General features: G+C 41.8%; 3 protein-coding genes, 1 non-coding gene and 1 pseudogene across 7 annotated transcripts; 3 read left to right on the forward strand and 2 right to left on the reverse strand.

Moving 5' to 3' along the window:
- Positions 1–249: 249 nt before the first annotated feature.
- Positions 250–3092, forward strand: LOC112344333 (glycine-rich domain-containing protein 1-like). The gene is made up of 10 exons (XM_024668805.1): positions 250–479; positions 535–634; positions 685–924; positions 973–1407; positions 1464–1951; positions 2016–2128; positions 2179–2345; positions 2407–2559; positions 2614–2761; positions 2815–3092. The coding sequence occupies exons 1-10, from the start codon at positions 313–315 to the stop codon at positions 3090–3092; spliced, it is 2289 nt and encodes a 762-aa protein (XP_024524573.1). The 5' UTR covers positions 250–312.
- A 169-nt stretch (positions 3093–3261) lies between these two features.
- Positions 3262–9769, reverse strand: LOC9654571 (annotated as a pseudogene).
- A 5288-nt stretch (positions 9770–15057) lies between these two features.
- On the forward strand, positions 15058–18751 carry LOC112344447 (glycine-rich domain-containing protein 1-like; the record flags this gene model as incomplete). The annotated part of the gene is made up of 12 exons (XM_024669231.1): positions 15058–15206; positions 15259–15461; positions 15520–16093; positions 16145–16244; positions 16295–16534; positions 16583–17017; positions 17074–17561; positions 17626–17738; positions 17793–17959; positions 18021–18173; positions 18228–18375; positions 18429–18751. Coding segments are annotated over exons 3-12 (2334 nt in total), but the record flags the coding sequence as incomplete, so codon positions are not given.
- Positions 18752–18871: 120 nt separating this feature from the next.
- On the reverse strand, positions 18872–20254 carry LOC9654572 (CBS domain-containing protein CBSX1, chloroplastic). Of its 4 annotated transcripts, none has more exons than XM_002964442.2 (8): positions 19934–20254; positions 19773–19857; positions 19648–19712; positions 19541–19589; positions 19440–19492; positions 19267–19382; positions 19137–19194; positions 18872–19083 (listed from the first exon to the last, which is right to left on the reverse strand). In XM_002964442.2, exons 1-8 carry the CDS (start codon positions 20186–20188, stop codon positions 19000–19002), a joined length of 765 nt encoding a protein of 254 aa, XP_002964488.2. In that variant the 5' UTR covers positions 20189–20254; the 3' UTR covers positions 18872–18999. The 4 variants fall into 4 exon arrangements, with proteins under 4 accessions (XP_002964488.2, XP_024525002.1, XP_024525001.1 ...); XM_024669234.1 differs by having other exon boundaries at positions 19773–19860; XM_024669233.1 differs by having other exon boundaries at positions 19440–19589.
- A 127-nt stretch (positions 20255–20381) lies between these two features.
- On the forward strand, positions 20382–20453 carry TRNAP-AGG. The gene has a single exon. It is a non-coding gene; the product is annotated as a tRNA-Pro (tRNA).
- The last annotated feature ends 3 nt before the right edge of the window (positions 20454–20456 follow it).

Consider the following 20456-nt stretch of genomic DNA (forward strand, 5'->3'; position numbering starts at 1 on the left):
ATTTTGAATGTTTTTAGCAGGGCAACGTGGATGCACACCCCTGTGGGGCGGACGATAATTTTTTTTTCTGAAGTCTTGGTAAAAACGGCTTGACGACAAAAGCAAGTTCGACGATCCTGCCTCGCTAGTCAGCTGGATCTTGAGACTTTCTAGACGCGGCTCGCGTGAATTCCGAGATCTAGCCTGAAGTATCCAAAAGCTTCAAGACACATCGAATTTTTGAACACTCTACGTCCTTGGAAGAGTCAAAACAGGCAGTTTCTTCCCGAGAATTTAAGGAGACCAAGACTTGTCGACTCACGGACAACAACAATGGCTTCCCTTTCCGAGAATCAACTGAATGAATGGCACAAAGCTCAAGAAGTTGCGGTGTCTCTGGATGTGGTAGCAGCTGCAAAATCACAGTTGGAGTTTCTTTCGCTAGTACATGGCAACTTCAGACTGTTTGAGGGGCCTGTTTTAGGAAGGGCAATCGAGAGGTGAGATATTAATCACTTGCTTCATCTAGTTTTCTGATTTCTTCTTGGATTCTAGATACCAGTACTGCTGCCTTCCGCTGCTAGCAAATTCTTCTGGAACTTTTGTCCCACCACTCGACTGCAATTGGATATGGCATTGCCATCGCTTGAATCCTGTAAGTGTAACCATTCATTTTCTGTTTGCTGAAGTGACCTCTCTGACTAGGTTCAATATGCTGAGGACTGTAAGAGATTGTTCGGTAAGATTGTGGCCGGACCATCTTTGGCGAGACACGAAAGCGATCTCCAACAAAGCGCCAATACCTGGGCTTCGAATTTCCCGGACGAACCATACACTCTAGACATTTACGGTGGAGACCTGACAAGAAGATATACCGAAAGAGCAACCAATATCTCTTATGACTTGGCAGAAGCGGCTCTCAGGCAGAAAAGTTTCTACTATCAGGCAAGTGGTGATCTTTTCTTGAAAGCAAACTCACCTTTAAGTATGCAGGTTTCTGAGCCGCATTACCTGGATGAGAGCTTCTTGCTAGCTGCAGCTGCACGTTACAAGGCATTTCTCCATCTCATACGCACGTCTGGCACATCAACGTTTTTCGTTCCCACTTACGACATCGATTTGATATGGCATACTCATCAGCTTCACACTGTGAGCTACCACAACGATCTCACACAGGTACTGGGAAGGATCTTCGAGCATGACGACACAGATAGCAACCGAGGTTCCGGAGGGAAACTGGACAATGGATTCACAAAAACTCGATCTATGTGGGAAGACACGTATGGCCTTCCATACGAGAAAGCAGGCTGCATGTATAGAGGGGAGCCACCAGTATCCATTCCTGGAACACCTGCTTATGATCCAACCAATCTCGCTAGGCTTGCTAGTAAAAACGACGATCACTTGGCTGAGCGAAAGACCATTCAGGTATTTGAATTTGCAGATTTGTTGTCAATCTCGCCTGATCTGATCGATTTCTGTAGGTTCATCTCTCCGTGCGAGGCACTAGAGGTTTGCCAGACGACAAGACCATCTCCTATGTGATCAGCTCGTTAAACCATCAAAAGTTTCTGAAGCTCGAAAGCCAACGACTGCAGGCTGCCTCTCAGCAGAACGTAGTGTCAGCCATGACGGCTGAACTCTCCACCGAAGGACTGGTGCTAGCAGTTCGACGGAGGCGGTTTTTGACATCCAGAACTGTGGGCCGGCTCGTGATTCCATGGATAAATGTCATCCGTTCGGAAACACAATCACTCGGCGGCTGGTTTCCATTGCAGGAGGACCGACAAGTGTCGGTGCTGGTTTACATCTCCGTTACTCCTCCAGTCGCTGCGCCTTATCTCTTTAGAAGCGTGAGAGTGAGAGACACGGGAGACGACTGTGCCACTCACGACAGTAACCGCGAAGGCATGTGGATAACAAGGAACGTTTTCGACCACGCCAGAGTCGAATCCTTCGTCGTGCGTTGCAGGTTTGTACGCTGTGGTCACGCCTTCCACTTTTTTCCAGAGCTGATGCGGTAACTTTTCTTGTAGATACAAGCGTGGAGGGTTTTGGCTAAGAAGCATTCCAGACACTGATAAAGTTGTGCACGTTCACAAAGGAGGGTGGACATACAAAGGTTCTTATAACACCGGCTCTGTAAACGGTAAAAAGCAACAAATCTTTTAGATCGACAGAATGTTTTTTCTTTCTCAGGTGAAATTCTGGGATCTGCGTGGCAACTGGAGAAACCATCTTCAGAGTCTAGGAGATGGTCTCTGCAGAACGGGAAGGCTATTTTAACTGTGGACAGAAATGTGAAGGATAAGCACTGGAACATGAGACCACAGCTCCACGTTGAAATGAAATCCCACGACTGTCCAGTGAGTTAGTGAGATTATACAGTGATACAGATGGCTGATTCTCTGGAAAACTTGATTGTAGATCATGCTCTTCTCGGGTCGTCACCTGGAATTTGCTGTTCCTGGTGCATCAGACCGACAGGAAGCGTGGTTTGTGACAATGGTGAGATTCACAAGAGACGCGCCTCAAGGCAAGGCGACAGCTCTTTTCAACTGGCGGTCTGGAGGCATGCAGGTAAAGTTCGATCTATCTCATTCTAAGAAACCGTAAGTGAAAGCTTACTTCCAGATTGATCCCAACGAGGATGTGCTGCTTGTGTCTCTTTTGTCGGCAACCATAAGCATGTCCGTGTCCGATATGCTCGGCAAAGCCATTCCTTCGTGGAAGACGACGAGTAAACGAGTGATAGTCTCAGAAGAAGAACAAGATCATTGGGGTGAGAAACGAGTATTTTGCACCCAAATACTAAGAACATTGCTGCCTGACCAGGTGCTGTGACAATTGATCGCCGTTGCAGCAAGGTGATTGAAGGTGGTGGCGGAGAGGGCAGGGGAGAGGGCGGAGGTGACGGTGGTCATGGTTTTGGTGGTTCAGGGCAGTGCTGGTATGATGGAGGTGGTTCGTATTGTGGCGGAGGCGGGTGTGGCATCAGTGGAGGTGGGGGATGTGGTGGAGCAGGAGGTGAAGGAGGAGGTTGTGGAGGAGGTGGTGGCGGCGGTGGTGGGTGTGGAGGCGGTGGTGGCTGCGGTGGCGGCTGTGGGAGTTGAATCACATTGTACAAAGAGATAAAAACAACTTTTAAATCCAAATTAGAGGAACCTCGTTTAAGATGTGTGATCCTTTGTTAACCAAATAGAAATACAAAGAATTGGCCGCAGAGAGAACAAATGACTGTGAGTCTTCTTGGACGATTCCGAGAATAAATTTTTCTCTTCGTCACGAGCTGGAAGTATTTTCCTCGGCAGCACGCTTGACTTGTAATGCTGCTCGAACAACGTTGCCTCTCGTGATCAAACCGACCTGGAAGTTTACCAAAGAATTCTCACAATCAAGCAAATCTAATTCTTCGTTACCAGTTTTCAAGACTCGTCCACAACAGGAAGCCTCTGGTACTTGGTGTCAAGCAATATCCTTGGATCCAAAGGAAAACCAAGAAGTTTTAGCGAAATTTCTATCGAGTATGGCAGAAACGTTTGAAGCTACCTGGCTGCATCTTAAATGTTCATGTCCACTCGAACCACCAGCGGCAAGGGAGTCATCAAATCTCCCACAGTCTTGCCTTGCGTTTTGGTGGGAAGGTGTTGGATCTCTTTGAAGGCCTGAAAGAAAGAAAAAAGCTAACTCTAGAAAGTTTTGCTCACCTTCCATGTACTTCCTGCCTCGGGGAACAAACTGTTGGTCGATGGCCTCTTCCCTGAGATTGAGAAATTCATAAAAAAAAAAAACTTTGGAGCTCTGGCTTACCCGAGATAGAATCGAGAGCTAGTAAATCGTAGTCTGATACAACTCCAACCTGCGAGAGATTTGGCTTTCAGATCTATGAGCTTCAAGAAAGAGATGGCGGGACTGACCAGCTTTCTGTCCTTGTCTATAACTGGAAGCCCAGTAATGCGATTGTCCATGAGCAATTTCAAAGCTATAATTTTCGAAAGCCACAAAGTTTGTCTGGAAGAGAAGAAGAAAAGAAAACACTAACCATCATCCACTGTTGTTGAGACCTGAACACAAAAGGGATCCTTCTTTGGCATTATGAAATTGCAAATTGTGTAATAATTGTGTTTCTTCTACATGTGTATGGCGTGCCAAAAAGAGAAAGCCCTATGATGCAATCTTTGATCTTTCATTTTAATCTAGAGCATATGCTAAGTAATTCCCTTATATTCAAAAAGATGGTTTTGAATGAAAGTTGATGTTTGAGGACTTTCAAGCTTATACAAAAAATTATGTTATACTAGCTATGTAACTTATTAAGTGGGATTAGAGGAATAAAAACTTTAGTAGAAAGTGTTGACTTCAAAAAGGTGGCCCATAGGGCAAAACATGGGAGATGATTATAAATTGATTTTGTCAAGTGAGAAGACTTAGAAGTTTGGAGGAACTATTTTATTAAGTTGTGGGGCATAATTATATTCCTAGATTATTCCTCATCTTCTTTGCATAAAACCCTTGCCCCAAAGGGGTATTTATGGAATTTGAGCAAGTGTTAGAGGAGCACACTTTCATTCCCCTAACAAATGGTGAACCTAGAATAATAAGCATAACTTTCAAAAGTGTCATTTTAAAGGTGTCATTTCTATCTTTTCCTTTTGGCCATAAACTTTGAGGAGCAATTTTTTGTTTTTCTAACAGCAGATTTGCTTGATCTTAGGCACATTGGATAGGTCTAAAGCTCCTCTTTTTGGCAAGGTTGATTCTTGGATTTAGGAGAATTTATGGCATGCAAAATGATTTTCTTCTTTTGCTAAATAAAGGCATTTGTAAATAAAGTAAGAATTCATGTTTTTCAGGGCTTTTTTTTGGATGCCATTTATTTTTTGAAGTGCTTCTAGTCCTTGGCTTTCTAAAAATATTAATAGTGCCTTTGAATCAATCTAGATTGATGATATGTAGATATTTTTCCATAATATTGGTGTTCTAGGCTATCTTTTCTTAAATCTCACGGGATATTAAGGTGTTTTCATCACAAATTTTTAGAATAGTATGGTAGATGGGGTTGAGCTCTTTCCAACAAGCCTACTTACAATCAGAATGGTGAAGGATCAAAACCAAGGTACTCATTTTCCAATTTTGAGCTAAACTTTAGTGAGGGTTTTCTAGGAAATAAGCAATCTTTCCTATATATGCCTTAAGGTGTGTCCTAGGATGTTAAAGGAGCTGCACTAAAGCAATTTTTACCAACCAGCCTATATCTCCTTCCATTTTTAATCTTATTTCTCTTTATTACAGGCATTTTGGGCAACTTTGAGCAACTTGCGAACAAAACAAAGGATTTTAGGCCATTTATTATGGCCAAGGACTCTTCTTTTTGCAGTATAGACTAGGAATATGGCAAACTAGTGCCTTTTTACCATACCTCAAAGCCCTAAGGTACGGAATAAAGTTTCTAGCATCTAGAGGCAACTTAGGTACAATATAACACCTTCTCAAGTTGAGTTTTCTTCATCCTTAGCAGATTCTAGCAACTTAGATCTACGAGCTATAGCACAGCCATATTTAGCTCAACCTCAGCTCCATGTTTTGCAAAAGAGGAGTGATCTATTAACCTTCTCAGGTGTTGGAATAGTTTCTCTGGCATCACATATCAATTGCTTTAAGTACTACTACACCACAAACATAATTGTTGATAATGATTGTATATGCCACAACTTCTTGCAATCTTATGAAGGCAAATCAGCAGCTTGGGTAGATTCTCTTCTCCTAGAGGACCAGATGGACTTCCAGACACTACTTGCTTTATTCACGGAACATTTTATCAAAGAAAAACCCACAAATTGGCTACTTATCGATCTCTTTTTATTCCAATAAGGTGCTCATGAGTTTGTCCCTGACTACATCACTAGGTTTCAAGTGTACTAAAGGATCATAGAGTGGTCCAAGATAAGCAGCAGGAGATCATAGCATTCATAGTAGGTTTGTGTGAGAACTTATAGTGGAAGCTTCTCAAAAAGACATTCAGGTCTTGCTATGAGGCATTTTCATTTGCCACAAAGCTGAAAAAAAAATTACTTGTCAACTTCAGGATTGTTAGAGTTGATTTTAACCTAGTCATCACCCCATCAAAGACGCCTTGTGCAACTATTCGCCCATCACCACTAAACCCATCACTGTTGAATACACACCTTCAACTATTGAGAACTTTGCCAACATGATGCAATAGTTGAAGGTGATCATTCTTCAGCAATAGTCACACCATGACAAATTGCTCCAAGAGCTTATGAAGTTTAGAAAAGAGGCTGCTACAGCTCAGGAATGCTGATTCAAGTCCTATTAGTGTACTCACTACGAGACAAACACACATAACATATAGTGCTACTTCAAACTTCACCTAGTGCTTCAACCTCCACCTTCTCAAAGTGTTCAACAATATCCCTTCATTGACAACTCCACACCATCTCATGGTCTAAAGACATATTAAAGGTGGTTGGAACAATGAGTGATCAAGGCAGCCCCTTCATCAAACAAAGGCAAAGCACCAACCTCATCGGTTAACACAATGTTTGTAGCTGAGGAACTCTATAGATAGAAATACCAAACCACAACCACTCAAGCCCAAACTGTCGCGAATGTGACTTCGGGTATCGAAAGTTACCTGTCGACTAGTCCTTACGGACACTCTTACCTTACTGCCACGAGGGCAGGAGGTTGGTATTGCTGAGCCCGTTTATGGTCTCTGCCCAAACTAGTTGAGAAACTGGTCAGCACATGTGCACTTAGACCGGAAGGGCACTAAGGAAGGAAATCCTAAGTTGTCATTAAGTCAAGAATATTTGACATGGTGATGAGAAACTCATGATGTTGACTTGCACTTGCTAGTGTTGGGAACCCCTGCAATATTGAGATTAGTCCCTCAATATTCGCTAGGTGATAGCTTACTGTGTCTGCCAAACACCCTCGCTATCATGCCCTTTATGTTAGTCTTATTTCAGTCCCAAATGCTATTTATAGAAAGTGTTTAGATTCGCTCATTTGGCATATCTATAGAATGTAGAGATCGGCTTGAACACAATGGTGTTCGTCCCGTGTCCAAATTCGCAATCTAGCACCATTCCATATTTAATAAGTTTCAGACTTGTTCCAGAGACTAACTCCTAGTACTAAGGGAAGCTTGGGGTGAAAGCCCAAAGTGTGTGTCCCTCAAGGGGGGGGGGGGGGGGGCTGTGAGGGGTTCCAAATGTATAGTAGGGATAGTGGGTAGGTCGGGCATGGCTGACTAACACCTGAGGCATAGTCTAGCTCCCACTTGCATGCCTGTCCTTGTTCTGCGTCCGGCTTGGGTCTAAGCCCAAGTTCCATTCCATGTTAGATGGTGGAGTACCCATGTCCTCGCATTAGGCCACCAGTATGCCAAAATAGCGCCAGACTCCATTTGGCTCCGTTTTGCGTGCTAGTCTTGGCATTGGGATGCTGGTTGCTCCAGGACTATTTTAAGTCGCTCCAGGCCCCTGTCCCTTCACTCCTTGTGTTGCATGCTCGGGACTCCGTGGTTCGGTTCTGTCACTCCTTGGCTCCATGCTTGGGGGTTTTGGCACCGTTCCTTCGTTCAGTGGCCCAAGGCCCTGAACCTCAGGTTCCTATGGACACGTAGCATAGACACGTGGCATGTGACACATGGCATCTGTCACGTGGCACAAAGAGGGTTTAAGTTTCGCTTCGTGGTGTTATTCTATGGTAAATCACCATAGGATAAAAGGTAAAAACCACATGCGCTACACAAGCAAAGAAGAAGGTGGTTGCTCAATTTGTCATGGATCTTAAACATCAGTTGAGAGTGAATTTGCACCAAATCCAGTGACACAGTGAGTGGCTTTTAAGCTCCTCTTCAAGTCACTGCTCTCCTCTCCTCTTGGGATCTCACCAACAGCTATTCATGCTTTGGAGCTAGTTCTTCAATAGCTGGTTGACACTCTTCTTACCTTTTCGCTCCGAGAAATGTTGTGCTTTATCCTTGAATTCAGCTAGCATTTAGAGGAGTTTGCATGGTCAAGAACACCACAGAGCACTTTCAATAAGACTCCTCAAAAGGTGCACATTGTCAACATGACAAAATATGGTGGAGATTTTGGTCCATTCTTTGTCCCAATGCAAATTGGCACTTCCTTTTATGATGGATGCTTTGGTTGACTTTGGTGCTATAAGTAATATTATCTCTCTTGAAGATGCCCTTTTAGCATAGCTAGAGATCATTGAGTGCTCCTCCATTGTGTTTAAGACTTTTGCCAATCACACTATTCCTCCAATGCTAGTGTGGCGTCAACATCTTGGTGCAAAGTGTTAATTTTGAGATAGATTTCCTTGTGGTCAACTACGAGTGTCTTAGAACATCCTCCTTGAAGCACTCGGTTATCCTCGACCATTTGTGGCAAGTTGCAGCCCATTGCACCATCAATAGTGCAGAAGGCAAGATGGAAATTAACAATAGAATCTATAGTGCCACCTTTCTCAACAACCATAATAGAGCTCTTTCTCAGCATGCCTAAAAAGCTCAAATTGAAAGAGTCTCCATGCCACACTTTCCTCCTGAGCTCATAAAGGTTTTCCCCAAGTTAGCAATGGAGTCGACCATTTATGCAATGGATGCTTTCTCATGCAATGCAGTCAACATTGTTGGAGGTGAGTCAAACAGCTCTGGGCATCTTTCAACCTCACTCTTTTTATTTGAAAGTAAGGCTAAGCCTCTAGCTGTGCCCTCTTTATTTGATGGTGGGGCTTATATGGTACCAACTTCCATATCCAGTTTTTTGGAGTGTTTTTTGATTGAGGATGGGCTTCTTGACTTCCTTTTTGCTTGGGACCAACTCTTTCTTATGGAGCTTGATGATAAAGTCATTCCAAACCAAGTCCATCTTCCACAAGATGCATTCAGTTCTCTCCAACAACTATTTGAGGTGTCACACAGCTAGCATCTTCCCATGGAAATTACTATAGCTAACGATTTTGAGTGTATTTTATCATGCTAGTTTTTGGAGATGAAGGGTAATATCTAGGCAAATAGTTGGCAGAAAGACCCAAGCCAATAACACATGTTATGTGTGAGTTATAGCTGTTAGAATTTAGAGTTTTCCACAATAGAGCCCTTAGTACAAATCCTAGTTTGTTGCATTGAAAATTCCACCCTAGACTTGGACTTGACTTCAATGGAAGATCTTCCTTCACTAGTAAAATACTTAGCTTCAGTCCTTATATTGGAGATTGCAGGCTCAAAGCATTAGAAGCAGAGAGAGCAAGGGACAAATGCCTTGGATTCAAAAGCGATATTCTTGCTTGACTTGCTAGAGACGAGTTTGCCATATATGGTGTCTCTAGCATCTTTATTTAAGGATGAGGACACTTCTATGATTACAACCTATTTTGATGGCACTTTTTGCCCTAAAAACCATCTTGCCGACATTAGTGTTTAGATGATTGATTTTGTTGAGAACAAAATAGCCAACCTCTCTATCACTTTACCAGCACCATCAGCTAATGAAGTAGAGTACTTGGCAGCTATCAATGCCATGAAGTTGGTAGTAGATCTCAAGTTTATGCAAGCCACTTTCATTAGAGATGTGCAACTCATCATATACCAACTTACTGAAGAATATTAGGTTTGCAAAGAGAACCTAAAAGAGATATGGCAGCATGGAAAGTCCTTATCATCACTGAGAAAAATGGCACAAACCTTAGAGTCTGGAAGAACCTTGGGCTCAGGAACCTCATCTATCTCAAACTCTTCCTCGATCTTCATCCTCAGATAAGGGGTTAATGGGTGTTCATTAGTCTATAGATTAAAAAGTGTTTAACTTAACTTGTAAATCATGGGCATTCAGTCTAGTGGTATGATTCTTGTTTAGGGTGCAAGAGGTTCTAAGTTCAATTCTAACCCCTTTTCTTTTTCTTTAGTTTTTTTTATCTTAGGGTTTATGGTTCTAGCTTCATGGAAGATGAGGTTTGGGAGTGGCAGATTCAACAATCTCAGCCTGAAGCCACACCTTGTACACATTTGCACGGTAAGGCAATTGAGAATTCATCTGGAACACATGCGGCAGCATCCAACTCAAAACTCTTTTTTGTGTGAAATTCCTGCCTTAGAAAATAGGGAAGAAAGGGGAATATACCCCTGTGCCCCTCATGCCCCTAGAATATTCTGACAGTGGAATATTCTAGAGAATCTTACTCAAATTTAAGCCATCTACTAATAGTTTAAACAACAAAACAACAACAACAAATCATAAGAGCAGCAAACTCTATATAAAAAAATATAATCTCAAGTTTTAGTTTAAGTGTTGCTTTTATATAAAATATGAAACTAATGCTTACCAAATTTTGGGATTTTAGAAGGAATATTACTCTTTCTCACATAGATTTAAAACCCCAACAATGGTAAGCTAGAATCACTCATGAAGAATAATCTATCACATTTTCAAAATCTCTTAAAATTGAAATAGACGATTTAGATATATAAAAAACTTAGGGCTATTTATGCCTTTTCCAAAATATTTTTTATAAAACTCAAAATTGCTAAATTTTAAATTGATATAATTAAAAAATAATTTACTTTTCATTATTCAGCATGAAAAATTAATCTAATAAAGTTTAGAAAGATGTTTTTTTATATCAGTTTTTCGAAACTAAGTATAAACTGTTTCTAGAGAACTATCTCATAGACTATATAGAGAATAAATATTGTATCATGACTATTATAATGAATAACAAACCATATTATATTTGATGGACTATATTAAAAAGTAGTATATATTTTTTATTATGTTTTTTACAGGTTTTTGGTGCCAGCCTAATATGGTGATTATCAATTTCTTCAATTTTGGGATAAACTCCTTTATCGATATATGCAGCAATGTTAATATGTAATTGTGATCCAAGCGTGCATAACATTTGTAATGCATGTGATTATAGGATAAAATTTAGATACTGTTATTATAAATTTTTGGAACTTTGGGGGATAAATGAGGATAAAATAGTTACTAAAGCTTTTCTTATCAAATAATTACCCCTTTTTTAATTGGCTTAATGGGAGAGAGTGTTATAGATGGTATCGAAGCAAATGGCATAAGTTCAATTCTTATTTATTAGTGGCTTAAACTATAATATGTCCTTTTGACTAAAGTATATTTTCAGCTCTAAAATTAAAATTGTATGAATTGGGTATTTATGATTATGTCCTTCATCTTGTAGAGCATCCATGTAAGCAACTAAATTTTCTAAATAATAAAATTTTCTATTTTACTTAACTACATCTTTAACTACTTGGAAGCACCTTAATATGTTCTAACTTAATTTGGAGTACTTACTAGACATTAGAGGTGATCCTAGAGTCATACTAACTTTACATTTAGTCCAAATATTTTACATATCTAGTCCCATTTAAACACCTATAGGTGTCACTGGCATATTAATCTTTTATGTTAATGCAATATTCATTCTCACTGTTTCATTGGTAATTTAAAACCATTAGTACTATAGTCTTGTCTCTTAAGACTAGACTATCTATCCATAAGTAGTCATTCTATAATTACACTTTAGCATCCTTAAGATGACTTAAAGCATGGAGGAACATCCTCCCTAATATCCCTTTTTTTATCCCCACTAAATCCCTCTTATTTCACAATTATACTTGCCAATACTACCATTGGGTGTAAAGGCCCCATTAATATCTTAGACTTCCTCAACATATAATTATACCCTTAATTACCAAGCAAGAGGACCATAGTATTTAAGTAAGCTACTTACACTTAAATTAGGATTATCGGCCATCTTATCTCCTAAAGGAGTTAGAATTGGCTTTTAAACACTTCACTAAGTCATTTCATTTATCCATCTATATTCATTTTAGCCATGGACTTTCTAGTATCTATATCATCATCCACCACATGGGTATGACCTTTTTTGTACATTAGTCCCTCTAAAATCTTTATATATTTGTAGAATATAATTTTGAAATCTATAGATAAGATGCCAAATAATCCATTGCCTTGGTCTCACAAATATTCAAGTGGAGCCTTTGATATTGAAAAATCAAGGGTAATAGCAGAATGATTCACAATAAAATAGTTAAATAGTCTTATTTTTTATCACAAGATTAGTTAGGAGGTTTTGATATATAATATACACAATCAAGTCTAAGAAATATGAGTAAGTGTGTATTGTCAAATTCAAACCTTTACTATAAATAATGGCTTTAGGTCTCATAGATCTAAGAATGATAATGAGGAACAATACACAAACATATAATTTCTTGTTGAGAGTAAATTCTTAAGCATTTGATTATAAAAATTCCAAAATTTCCTAGATTTCTAGAGGTTTTGCTAATTCAATTGTATTTTTATGATATCATGCTCAATAAGAACTAATTATGTGTTATTATGGGATATATATATAATAGGCATTATGAGTGCTCAGAATATAGGAATAGATATATTAATTGAGGTTTAGACTCCTGCTTATATACAAAAATGGATGGACCAAACTCAATTCCAAATGGACAGTTTATATACTATAGTATTATAATTAGTGTATTATCTAGCTAGGATAACATATATATATTTACAAACCTTACACTATCCTTCTCTTCGGAAGATGAAAAAGTGATGATAATAAGTCAAATGGAACATTTAAAGCTTCTACTGGGTGATTATAAACTACTATAAAAATCTAAAGCTCCTACAAAACCACCAATAAAGTTGTTCATAACCATGACTGAAATAAAACCCAAAGCCATAACATAAGTATCAACAGATTATAGAACCTCGATGAACCAATTGCAACTTTATATAAAACTCCCAAATGCTCAAACTAACCACGCAACCATAATTTTAAATTGGGAAGATCGGACTCACTCTATTCATCCTTTATATTCTCTTCATCCCCTCCTTGAAGGAAAATTTTTTTTGAAGCATTAGCTCCATTTAGACTCGTCCTCACTCTACCATTTATGTTCGACCTTACTCCACTATTGCATTTGTTCAGCTTCACTACGTTGGGGCTGGATATTTCATTTGGACTTGTTATGCTCATCCTCATTCCACAATCCATGTTATTCATCCGTGCTTCACTATTATATTTACTCATCCTCACTCCATCATTGGGGCTGGACTTCCATCCGTCCCCTCTACCCCCTCCTCTGAAGAAAAAAAAGTTTGAAGTGTTAGGGCAAAAAGGAAAAAACAAGAAAAGTTGAGGAAAAACAATTATGGAAAAAGAAAAAGTGGATAAAAAAGCATTAGAAGAGGAATTTGTAACAATTAACAATGCAGAAATAGGGAAATCAAAAGAGTGTGTGCTTAAAGCTTGGAAAATAAGGGATTTTTTACTATAAAATATTTTGGCAATCACAATATAAGCAAAAGATTCACACTGTTCAACCTCTTCAATACACAACTCAACACTTGAGACAAGAAAATCAATAATAACATCCACACTCTCAAGGGAATATATAAACTCCTCAATAGTAACAGTAAATCAAAGGCTCTCAATAGTGGGGACATACATTTAATCCGAAATTCTGGCCAAAGTGACTCAATCCTTGGAATAGAGTTAACATTAGAATTGATCAAAGATTCTGCCAATGAAACAAAAACAAGATTCTCAACTTCATAAACACACTTAACATCTAGATTAGTATGAGGAAGATAGAAAACACTCAACTCAATACTGGATTGAGAATAAGAATCATGAGAGTCACAATGATCAACGTGCCAAAAGAAGAAAACATTGCAGATGAGGAAGAAATACTAAAAACATGAGAAGGTAGTTTAGGCCGAGAAATAAGAAAAGGTTGGGAAAGAGTAGAAGGGAAAGAAAAAAGATCAAATAGCAGATTGAAATATTGACACTTACCCCGCAAAATTTCCACTTTATCTCCAAAGCTATCTCCATAATAATCAAGCTCATCATTACACTCTGGAATCCACTCGAGCTTGTAGACATTGTCTTCCCATAAACTTGATCCTTAAACATTCTCCAAGAATTAGACTATAACTTGCCAATTAATATCATAATCACATTCCATATCAACAAAAGATGGTAGAACGTTGAGAATAGGACAATCACGTCCCACAAAAGCTAGAGACAGCAACACACCAAGGATGGGCACAACATTAATATAATCACATGCAACAGTACCAAAAGTTCAATCCAACGACGCAACATTAGTAGCCTTAAGTGATACTCCTTGATCGATGACAACATGGCATGGTAAAGGAAGAGAATGCAATGAAGATCAGAAGAAAGAGCAAATCTAAGCACAATGATAATTAGAATTTTAAATCTTGCAAAAAACTAATATAAATCTAAATCTAGAAAAGAATGAAGAAATAAAAATAAAAAGCACAATCCCGAACACTAGAGCAAAGCATTGTTAAAAAACTTTGCCTTTTAGGGACAAATTGCAATGTCCCTCACCTTCACTAATGTGAATGCTTAAGATATAATTAAATATATTAATTGGGGTTTAAACCCCTGTTTGGTCCATATATTATAGTACTATAATTAGTGTATTACTTAGTTAGAGTAATATATGTATATACATACATGTATTTACAAATGTGACAATATGTATATTTTCTATCATAAAATGCATATAATTATGAAAGGACCACATGGCAAATGTAGTTTAGGCTTTTTTACCACATCCACAAATCACACTATATCACACAGCACTGGTTTATGAATATGGCTTGGGTTGGAGTGGCCTCATCATTGGCAGCTATTGAACTAATTCAGTACTGCCTTGTTGATGCAATGGACAATTCTCGTGGATTTCCATTCGGTGGGACTCTTCCGCCAGATTCCGTCTATTGCCTCCATTCCCTCTCATCACTGCCCCAGGGAACCAAAGGCTGCTGCCGCGAGGAGGCACTTACCACGGAATGTGTAGACAGCGCGCTTGTGTCACCGACGGCATTGCAACGAGGCCATTGCACGACATTAAGCCCCCGTGTTTATTGTATCTAGAACGACATTTTTTCTCGTTTAAACCTAGCGGGCGGAAGCTATGAAGCGCCTGAGGACGACGACGAGGCGGCGGCCACTGGAGCTCGAGGATGGAATCTCGGATGCTGACGACGACGATCTTGATTGCAACTCAAGCACGAGGTAGCTCAACTTCTAGCCGTGTTTGCTTGCGCATCATTCTCTGCCAGGTTGATTCTAGCACCACGTCTGAGGTAATGGCCTGGCTCTTCTCTTTCTTCTCCTCTCATTGGATATTTCTTCTAGGATGTATCATTGAACAAGCTTCCTGTGCAAGAGCTTCAAGAGTTTAGCAGCGACGAGGGCGATCTTCCGGCAGAAGCCTCGTCAAAGCGTAAGTCAGTGACTCTTTCTTCCATGTGTTTGAAGCGCTCTTGGCACATCTGGGAGGGCGCCACAATCACTTGAGCTCAAACTTGAAACCAGCTGCTCTGCATTCATCCTCCATGGTGACGAAAATTGCTGGCACTGAAACAATCTCTAATTCTGTGTGTTTTTACTGCCTAGGCACGAAGTAGCGAGTGTAAGTGGACATGGAAGAGTACTTCTTGTTCCTCGCTTTGAGCTTCTCTTGGCTCAAAAGGACGTGGATTTCCCTTGAGAGTACAGTTGCATCTGAACTATCTGCCGATTTTGAATGTTTTTAGCAGGGCAACGTGGATGCACGTCCTTGTGGGACGGACGATAATTTTTTTTCTCTCAAGTCTTGGTAAAAACGGCTTGACGACAAAAGCAAGTTCGACGATCCTGCCTCGCTGATCTTGAAACTTTCTACGCGGCTCGCGTGAATTTCGAGATCTAGTCTGAAGTACCCAAAAGCTTCAAGACACATCGAATTTTTGAACACGGAAGAGTCAAAACGGGCAGCTCCTTCCCGAGAATTTAAGGATGTGCTCGACTCACAGACAACAACAATGGCTTCCCTTTCCGAGAATCAACTGAATGAATGGCGCAAAGCTCAAGAAATTGCGGTGTCTCTGGATGTGGTAGCAGCTGCAAAATCACAGTTGGAGTTTCTTTCGCTGGTACATGCCAACTTCAGACTATTTGAGAGCCCTGTTTTAGAAAGGGCAATCGAGAGGTGAGATATTAATTACTTGATCGAGTTTTCTTATTTCTTCTTGGATTCTAGATACCAGTACTGCTGCCTTCCGCTGCTAGCAAATTCTTCTGGAACTTTTGTCCCACCGCTCGACTGCAATTGGATATGGCATTGCCATCGCTTGAATCCTGTAAGTGTACCCATTCATTTTCTGTTTGCTGGAGTGACCTCTCTGACTAGGTTCAATATGCTGAGGACTGTAAGAGATTGTTCGGTAAGATTGTGGCCGGACCATCTTTGGCGAGACACGAAAGCGATCTCCAACAAAGCGCCAATACCTGGGCTTCGAATTTCCCGGACGAACCATACACTCTAGACATTTACGGTGGAGACCTGACAAGAAGATATACCGAAAGAGCAACCAATATCTCTTATGACTTGGCAGAAGCGGCTCTCAGGCAAAAAAGTTTCTACTATCAGGCAAGTGGTGATCTTTTCTTGAAAGCAAACTCAACTTTAAGTATGCAGGTCTCTGAGCCGCATTACCTGGATGAGAGCTTCTTGCTAGCTGCAGCTGCACGTTACAAGGCATTTCTCCATCTCATACGCACGTCTGGCACATCAACGTTTTTCGTTCCCACTTACGACATCGATTTGATATGGCACACTCATCAGCTTCACACTGTGAGCTACCACAACGATCTCACACAGGTACTGGGAAGGATCTTCGAGCATGACGACACAGATAGCAACCGAGGTTCCGGAGGGAAACTGGACAATGGATTCACAAAAACTCGATTTATGTGGGAAGACACGTATGGCCTTCCATACGAGAAAGCAGGCTGCATGTATAGAGGGGAGCCACCAGTATCCATTCCTGGAACACCTGCTTATGATCCAACCAATCTCGTTAGGCTTGCGAGTAAAAACGACGATCACTTGGCTGAGCGAAAGACCATTCAGGTTATTGAATTTGCAGATTTGTTGTCAATCTCGCCTGATCCGATCGATTTTTGTAGGTTCATCTCTCCGTGCGAGGCACTAGAGGTTTGCCAGACGACAAGACCATCTCCTATGTGATCAGCTCGTTAAACCATCAAAAGTTTCTGAAGCTCGAAAGCCAACCAGTGAAGGCTGCCTCTCAGCAGAACGTAGTGTCAGTCATGACGGCTGAACTCTCCACCGAAGGACTGGTGCTAGCAGTTCGACGGAGGCGGTTTTTGATATCCAGAACTGTGGGCCGGCTCGTGATTCCATGGATAAATGTCATCCGTTCGGAAACACAATCACTCGGCGGCTGGTTTTCATTGCAGGAGGACCAACAAGTGTCGGTGCTGGTTTACATCTCCGTTACCCCTCCAGTCACTGCGCCTTATCTCTTTAGAAGCGTGAGAGTGAGAGACACGGGAGACGACTGTGCCACTCACGACAGTAACCGCGAAGGCATGTGGATAACAAGGAACGTTTTCGACCACGCCAGAGTCGAATCCTTCGTCGTGCGTTGCAGGTTTGTACGCTGTGGTCAAGCCTTCCACTTTTTTTCAAAGCTGATGCGGTAACTTTTCTTGTAGATACAAGCGTGGAGGGTTTTGGCTAAGAAGCATTCCAGACACTGATAAAGTTGTGCACGTTCACAAAGGAGGGTGGACATACAAAGGTTCTTATAACACCGGCTCTGTAAACGGTATGGCAAAAGCAACAAATCTTTTAGATCGACAGAATGTTTTTTCTTTCTCAGGTGAAATTCTGGGATCTGCGTGGCAACTGGAGAAACCATCTTCGGAGTCTAGGAGATGGTCTCTGCAGAACGGGAAGGCTATTTTAACTGTGGACAGAAATGTGAAGGATAAGCGCTGGAACATGAGACCACAGCTCCACGTTGAAATGAAATCCCACGACTGTCCGGTGAGTTAGTGAGATTATACAGTGATACAGATGGCTGATTCTCTGGAAAACTTGATTGTAGATCATGCTCTTCTCGGGTCGTCACCTGGAATTTGCTGTTCCTGGTGCATCAGACCGACAGGAAGCGTGGTTTGTGACAATGGTGAGATTCACAAGAGACGCTCCTCAAGGCAAGGCGACAGCTCTTTTCAACTGGCGGTCTGGAGGCATGCAGGTAAAGTTCGATCTATCTCATTCTACGATACCATAAGTGAAAGCTTACTTCCAGATTGATCCCAACGAGGATGTGCTGCTTGTGCTTCTTTTGTCGGCAACCATAAGCATGTCCGTGTCCGATATGCTCGGCAAATCCATTCCTTCGTGGATGACGACGAGTAAACGAGTGATAGTCTCAGAAGAAGAACAAGATCATTGGGGTGAGAAACGAGTATTTTGCACCCAAATACTAAGAACATTGCTGCCTGACCAGGTGCTGTGATGATTGATCGCCGTCGCGGCAAGGAGATTGAAGGTGGTAGGCGAGAGGGCAGGGGCCACGGTGGTGACTTTGGCGGGGGCCACGATGGTGACTTTGGCGGTGACTTTGGCGGTGACACTGGTGGTGATGGTTTTGGTGGTGAAGGCCAGTGCTGGTATGATGGAGGTGGTTCGTATTGTGGCGGAGGTGGTGGCGGAGGCGGGTGTGGCATCAGTGGAGGTGGGGGATGTGGTGGAGCAGGAGGTGGAGGAGGAGGTTGTGGAGGAGGTGGCGGAGGCGGTGGTGGATGTGGCGGAGGCGGTGGTGGTGGGTGTGGCGGAGGCGGAGGCGGTGGTGGTGGTGGTTGCGGTGGCGGTGGCGGTGGTGGTGGGAGTTGAATCACATTGTACAAAGAGATAAAAACGACTTTTAAATCCAAATTCTAGGAACTCATAAAACGACATTTTTCTCGTTTAAGATGTGATCCTTTGTTAACCAAATAGAAATACAAAGAATTGGCCGCAGAGAGAACAAATGAATGTGAGTCTTCTGGGACGATTCCGAGAATAAATATTTTTCTTCGTCACGAGCTGGAAGTATTTTCCTCGGCAGCACGCTTAACTTGCAACGCTGCTCGAACAACGTTGCCTCTCGTGATCAAACCGACCTGGAGGTTTATGTAAGAATTCTCACAATCAAGCAAATCTAATTCTTCGTTACCAGTTTTCCACACTCATCCACAACAGGAAGCCTCCGGTACTTGGTGTCAAGCAATATCCTTGGATCCAAAGGAAAACCGAGAAGTTTTAGCGAAATTTCTATCGAGTATAGGAGAAACGTTTGAAGCTACCTGGCTGCGTCTTCAATGTTCATGTCCACTCGAACCACCAGCGGCGAGGGAGTCATCAAATCTCCCACAGTCTTGCCTTGCGTTTTGGTGAGAAGGTGCTGGATCTCTTTAAAGGCCTGAAAGAAAGAAAAAAAAGCTCATTGCGAATGGAAACTCTAGAAAGTTTTGCTCACCTTCCATGTACTTCCTGCCTCGGGGAACAAACTGTTGGTCGATGGCCTCTTCCCTGAGATTGAGAAATTCATTAAAAAAAAACTTTGGAGCTCTGGCTTACCCGAGATAGAATCGAGAGCTAGTAAATCGTAGTCTGATACAACTCCAACCTGTGAGAGATTTGGCTTTCAGATCTACGAGTTGCAAAAAAGAGATGGAGAGACTGACCAGCTTTCCGTCCTCGTCTATAACTGGAAGCCCAGTAATGCGATTGTCCACGAGCAACTTCAAAGCTATCATTTTCGAAAGGCACAAAGTCAGTCTGGAAGAGAAGAAGAAAAGAAAACACCGACCATCATCCACCGTTGTTGAGACCCGAACACAAAAGAGATCCTTCCTTGGCGTCATGAAATCGCAAACCGTGTAATAATCGTGCTTCTTCTACACGCAAACCACGAACCTCTCAATCGCGAGAAAGAAATGGGGAAGAGGGAGAGAGAAATTTCCACCATACCGTGGCCGAATTCTCCGACGGCAAGCTGTGCGGCATTGTGGGAGTCGCTCCCGCCGCGCATCGCTCCGCAGGACTCCGCCGCAAGAGGCTGCGATTCGTGTAGCCCCAAACCAAATGCTGTGGGGGAGGAGGCGCCAAGGATTTGCAATCGCAGGAGGACGCTCGCGACGCCGCCGCCGCTCTGTGCAATCGATCCAGCTGCTGTTGCGCCCCGCTGGTCGTGGCCGCCGCCGACGCCACCGCCATCGCCTCCATTGCAAGGGCGAGAGCTCTGGCGTGGACAAATATCAGTCAGCACTCAAACGCGTATGGCGTGCCAAAAAGAGAAAGCCCTATGATGTAATCCTTGATCTTTCATTTTATCTATAGAGCATATGCTCGAATAAGAAGTTAAAGGGTGTTTATTAGCCTATAAATTAGAAAGTGTTTAGCTTAACCTGTAAATCATGGGCATTTGGTCTAGTGGTATGATTCTCGCTTAGGGTGCGAGAGGTCCCGAGTTCAATTCTCGGAATGCCCCTTT

The sequence above is a fragment of the Selaginella moellendorffii genome, unplaced genomic scaffold, assembly GCF_000143415.4.
Source record: "Selaginella moellendorffii unplaced genomic scaffold, v1.0 SELMOscaffold_4, whole genome shotgun sequence".
NCBI classification, from domain to species: Eukaryota; Viridiplantae; Streptophyta; class Lycopodiopsida; order Selaginellales; family Selaginellaceae; genus Selaginella; species Selaginella moellendorffii.

Excerpts from the sequence above, each read along its gene's own strand:
- LOC112344333 (XM_024668805.1), top strand. The coding sequence starts at position 313 with ATGGCTTCCCTTTCCGAGAATCAACTGAATGAATGGCACAAAGCTCAA. Across the intron at positions 1,952-2,015 it reads TCCTTCGTCGTGCGTTGCAG|ATACAAGCGTGGAGGGTTTT; the intron begins GTTTGTACGCTG and ends CTTTTCTTGTAG. Across the intron at positions 2,560-2,613 it reads GGCGGTCTGGAGGCATGCAG|ATTGATCCCAACGAGGATGT; the intron begins GTAAAGTTCGAT and ends GCTTACTTCCAG.
- LOC9654572 (XM_024669232.1), bottom strand. The coding sequence starts at position 20,188 with ATGGAGGCGATGGCGGTGGCGTCGGCGGCGGCCACGACCAGCGGGGCG. Across the intron at positions 19,713-19,772 it reads CTCAACAACGGTGGATGATG|CTTTGAAGTTGCTCGTGGAC; the intron begins GTCGGTGTTTTC and ends CGAAAATGATAG. Across the intron at positions 19,084-19,136 it reads TGGATGAGTGTGGAAAACTG|GTCGGTTTGATCACGAGAGG; the intron begins GTAACGAAGAAT and ends ATAAACCTCCAG.